The sequence below is a fragment of the Sinocyclocheilus anshuiensis genome, unplaced genomic scaffold, assembly GCF_001515605.1.
Source record: "Sinocyclocheilus anshuiensis isolate Anshui unplaced genomic scaffold, SAMN03320099.WGS_v1.1 scaffold355, whole genome shotgun sequence".
Lineage (NCBI taxonomy): Eukaryota > Metazoa > Chordata > Actinopteri > Cypriniformes > Cyprinidae > Sinocyclocheilus > Sinocyclocheilus anshuiensis.
Window position 1 is genome coordinate 1013794 of NW_015549571.1, and position 5199 is coordinate 1018992.

General features: G+C 37.9%; 1 protein-coding gene across 1 annotated transcript; it reads left to right on the plus strand.

The window, feature by feature from the left end:
* The first annotated feature begins 3774 nt into the window (after positions 1 to 3774).
* On the plus strand, positions 3775 to 4841 carry LOC107657368 (transcription factor Sp3-like). The gene is made up of 3 exons (XM_016445413.1): positions 3775 to 3931; positions 4188 to 4261; positions 4399 to 4841. Exons 1-3 carry the CDS (start codon positions 3925 to 3927, stop codon positions 4564 to 4566), a joined length of 249 nt encoding a protein of 82 aa, XP_016300899.1. The 5' UTR covers positions 3775 to 3924; the 3' UTR covers positions 4567 to 4841.
* Positions 4842 to 5199: the final 358 nt, after the last annotated feature.

Below are 5199 nucleotides of genomic sequence, written 5' to 3' on the forward strand. Positions count from 1 at the left end.
CAGATTTAGAATCTACAAAAAAAGGTTGTAGCACCAAACACTCGTCCAAAAAATCAGTAGGCAAATAACAATGTGCGTAGATACAAAAAAATACAAGGATAGTGGTACAACTTTTTTGCACATATTTTTGTGACCTCTGAGCAATAAATGAAATAAGCCTTTTGAGCTGAATTTGGACGAGTGCGGATCTCTTTCATCTTTTCATCAGATTTGGAGAAATGTAGCATTACATCACTTGCTCAGCAATGGATCCTCTGCAGTGAATGGGTGCCGTCAGTCCAAACAGCTGATAAAAACATCACAATAATCCACAAGTAATCCACACCACTCCAGCCCATCAGTTAATGTCTTGTGAAGTGAAAAGCTGTGTGTTTGTGACAAACAAATCCATCATTCATCACACTTTAAACTGTTGCTTCTGGCCAAAATTCATTCTATATTCATACGATTGCTTTCGCTAGTGAAAATGTTGTCTCTGCTGAATTAGGAGAGAAATATGCACAGATTAAGTACTGTTTATTAGAAAATCAGTCAAAAACAGTTCTAAACAAATATGTGGGTTTATTTTTATGTGAGAGGACAACTGGGGATGGACTTTTTTCACTGCAGGAAGTGTTATTATGGATTATATACTGTTATTTAAATGCATTAATGATAGATATGTTTGTTACAAACACGCAGCTTTTCACTTCACAATATGTTAACTGATGGACTGGAGTGGTGTGGATTACTTGTGGATTATTGTGATGCTTTTATCAGCTGTTTGGACTCTCATTCTGACGGCACCCATTCACTGCAGAGGATCCATTGCTGAGCAAGTGATGCAATACTACATTTCTCCAAATCTGTTCACATGAAGAAAAAACTTGGATGACCTGAGTGTGAGTACATTTTCAGTACATTTTCATTTTTGGGTGAACTATTCCTTTAAGGTGAGGGTTTAAGGTAGGGTTGGGGATAGCTAGTTTTGTTTAAGTATTATATAGGCAATGAATAGGCTACCATCTTTTACATGAGCAGTGACATCTTTAGAATCGGGTTTGCAATTAACAGCTAGTATATTCCCATTCATATTTACATTTTGTCACACCAGGGTGACTATGAACATCAAATTGTCCAGCCATGACTTCCTGTTCCACAGGATTCTAAATATGAGGAACACAAAGGCCAAATTCCTTAATCATCCATCACAATGAGAAAAACCAAAGAATAGTTCTGATGTGCAAAACAAGATTGTTGAGCTTCACAAAATAGAAAGTGGCAGTAAGAAAATATCTAATGTATTAAGAATTCCCATTTCAGCCATCAGGGCAATAACCAAGAATTTTCAATTAACAGAAAATGGTACAAATCTGCCTGGAAGAGGACGTGTGTCTATATCATGCTAATGCACGGTGAAGAGGAGAGTCTAGTAAAAGACTCCCCAAGGATCACAGCTGAAGAACTGCAGAAAATAGTTGAGTCTAAAAAATATATCAAACAAACCCTACATCACCACATGTTGTTTTGGAGGGTTTCAAGAAAAAAAAAATCAAGAAAAGAAAACACTCTCATCCAAAAACAAACTCCAGCATATTCATTTGCCAGACTATACTGGAACTTCAAACGGGACTGGTTTCTATGGTCAGATGAAACTAAAACAGCTTTTTGGCAGCAAACACTCAAGATGGGTTTGGTGCACATGCACAGAGATAAAAAGTACCCCATGCATACAATGTAAATATACTGCTGCATCTTTTTATGTTGTGGGCCTATTTTTCTCCGGCAGGTTCATCTTGTTCAGATGCATGGCTTCATGGATTCTATCAAATAGCAACAGATAAAAAATCGAAATCTGACTGCCCCTGCTAGAAATCTTATAACGGGCAGTGGCTGGATCTTCCATCAGGACTACAATCCAAAGAAGAAATAAAAAATATATAAAAATAAAAATCAACAGCACAAAACGAAGCTTCTGGCCTGAACCCTATAGAAAATGAGTGGGTTGAACTGAAGATGCGAGTGCATGAACATGGACCTCAGAATTGGAAAGATCTGGGGAGATTCTGTATAGAAATATGGTCTCTGATCTCTTGTCATATGTTCTCTAAACTCATCAGGCATTATAGGAGAGAATCATAGCTGTTTTCTTGGCAAATAGAGGTTTCAAGATAGTATTGAACATAAGGGTGTCAATAATTGTGGCCAACGTGTATTTGAGATTGCTTTTTCAATTGTTTTAAGTGAAAGGTTAGGTTTTTGTGATTTCTTTAAATAAAAGATCAAAATGATTAACAATGCAGACACAGACTTATTTGTTAATATTTACCAAGGGTGTCAATAATTCTGGCCATATATATAAATACATATACATACATACACACACACACACACACACACACACACATACTGAATTGTAAAAAAAATAATAATAATACTACTAATAATAAACTTATTACAGAAGGTGTTTGTCAAGCTTTTTCTGAAAATGAACTCCTGAAATGAACTCCAAACGAACTTTGTTTTGGCATGATTTTGTTTAAAATTATGTCACGCCAGTTTGTTCTTTCGTTTTGCTTGAAATATATATTGGGGCGTTTACAATTAGGCTATCTGTCCCAACCACTGGGGGGGGAAATGCATGGCCGAGATCATTTCTGAGGCTGGTATGGTGCACTTCATATCATTTAGTCTACATACTACAGCTGTAAATTGTTATTAAGCTATATAATGATATACAGTACATTTCAAGAAAAGTGTGGGTGATTGACAGAATAGCACAACAGCTTTACTCCTGTACAAAGCTTTCATCAGCTACAGGCAAGTTTAATGTTCTAGTTCATTTGAAGGTCAGTGGTCTTTAAATATAATTCATTTTATGAAGTCCAAACTAAGTCAGCTCTTTGCATATCAATATTTGTATATCAATATAATCAATATAACTTGTTTAGATGGCAAATTGTGACCGTTATTGTCTGCATTTGTGCTGGCTTTTTTTTTGTTGCCAATATTAACATCTTTGTTTCACTTATACATATTACACAGTTTACATATTATGTTGCACTGGAAATCCCCACAAAGCTTTCATGGTTAGAAGATTTTATTTCTACATTATTACAAAATATCTATACTTCTATAGCCATTATGTTTCTACGCATGAATGCATTTTCTTTTAGCACCTTGTATTTTTTTCTCTTTACAGAGTGGGTGAGGTTTTTCATTTTTTTTGTGTACTGTGGAAATAAACTACTAAAAATATTTTAATAACAGAAGAGCATGGATCCGTGTGGCTCATCACATCTCTGACACATTTCTGCCTTCTCCATTCAGACTGATCTTCAGAAATGACTGCATATCATTAATCACTCCTGTTACTTGAGAAACACTTGACAGAGCTCAAGTGGCCTCTTACATTAAACCATAAACCTCTTAATTGCTGATTACAAGACCATGAAAAAATGATGCATCAACAGTTTCCCAGCTTGTCTGAATGAGCAGAGTGAACTAGTATTCTTGCAAAATATGTTAGATAAGAAAAAAATAAGTTTAAAGCTTTCTTGCTGATAAACTAAACAGGTAATGATGTAAACGCATCAGAACCAGTAACAAAACAAAGCCTGTAGTTGATCACTACACTGACGGAAACCGTACATCTTCACGGACAAAATTTGAGGGACAACGAGACATCGGAAGCAACCCGGTCAAAATGACAGACATCCCGTCCATCCAATCACAAGGCGAGTTCTCCAACCTAATCTCCAATGCGAGGAGAGACGAAGGGCGGGACTTCCGGTCGGTGACGCAGTTGGCGAAGTGGAAGCCCCGCCGTCAATCAAATTAGGAAAAAAACAAACTGGACTAAAGCGAGCGCAGGCACCGATTAAAATAACCATGCTCGGAGTGTAATTAAACGCAGATATCAGTCTTCGTTAAAGAACTCACGTAATGACCGGTACGTAACATTTGAAGAGCGCGGGAACGGTCGCTTTGAAGCTTTGTGCAGGCTATGTTTATGCTAAGCTAGGCTAATGTTAGCAGGCGGGTGAATCTGAGAGACTTTAAGATCCGCGGAAGAAAGAAATACAGAGCTCAAATCATCCATAAAGCGACACAACGCTTCTGTTATAGCCGATGAAGCCACCTATGCAGCGAGCGCGCCGAGTGACGGGCTCTAACGGCTGTTTTGTGTTGTTGTGTGTGTGTTTAAGCGCCTGAAGGGCCAGTGAAAGCGGGAGTCATGGCGGACAGCAGCAGCGCTCAGGACGGCGGCGGCGCGGAGCAGGTAAACCGGATCAAATCCACACCTCTGTATATTCTCTAATGCATGTGCTTTGGTGAAGTTTTCACTTTGTTCTGTTAAAACACTGGTACTTCCTGTGTGGCCACCCCCTTTCATGTGTTAAACCCGCCCATCGTCAGGACGGACAGCCCTCGTCGCTCGCCCTGCTCGCCGCCACTTGCACCGGCCTCGGTTCGCCCGCCCCCGGAGCAGAGCACGGGGCAAACTACAATAATGCTGCTGCTGGAGGGGTAAGTCAGCAGCTACCGATCTCACCTTTATTAGACCTTACTGTGGATCGAGTGTGAGCCCGGCCGTGTTTACTTTGAACGGCTGGATGTTTACACCCCAAACTTAAGGGGCATTATTAATATACGTGGAAGCTCAGATCTGGCTTAGTCTAAATAAATTCTGTAAATTAGAGTCTGGTTCACAGTGCAGCTTATTCTTAACAGGAACTGTTCAAATAGACAGGAAGACACATTTGTGTTTTAGTTGCTTATTAAGACCAGCATGGAAAAAGTCAAAGAATGGATAATTTATTTAGTCATTTAGCAGACGCTTTTATCCAAAGCGACTTACAAATGAGGACAACAGAAGCAATCAGTTGTAGTATTAAAACAACTAAAAACAGGTCCAAAACTAAAAGCTAAAACTTTATAAATTCTACCTATACACATTTTAAAAATAAAGAGATTAAATAAAAATGACAAATGCATACAACAACATTTCAAAACTTAACATTTAAATGAAAAACAAAAAATAAAGCTAAAAACAATTCAAAATATTAAAGAACAAAAGGTATAAGAGTATAATAATGATTCTAACATAACACTAAGCCACACACCAAAAAACAACTACATATGTGTGTATGTACAACCACACACACACACACACACACACACATACTGAATTGTAAAAAAAATAATAATAATACTACT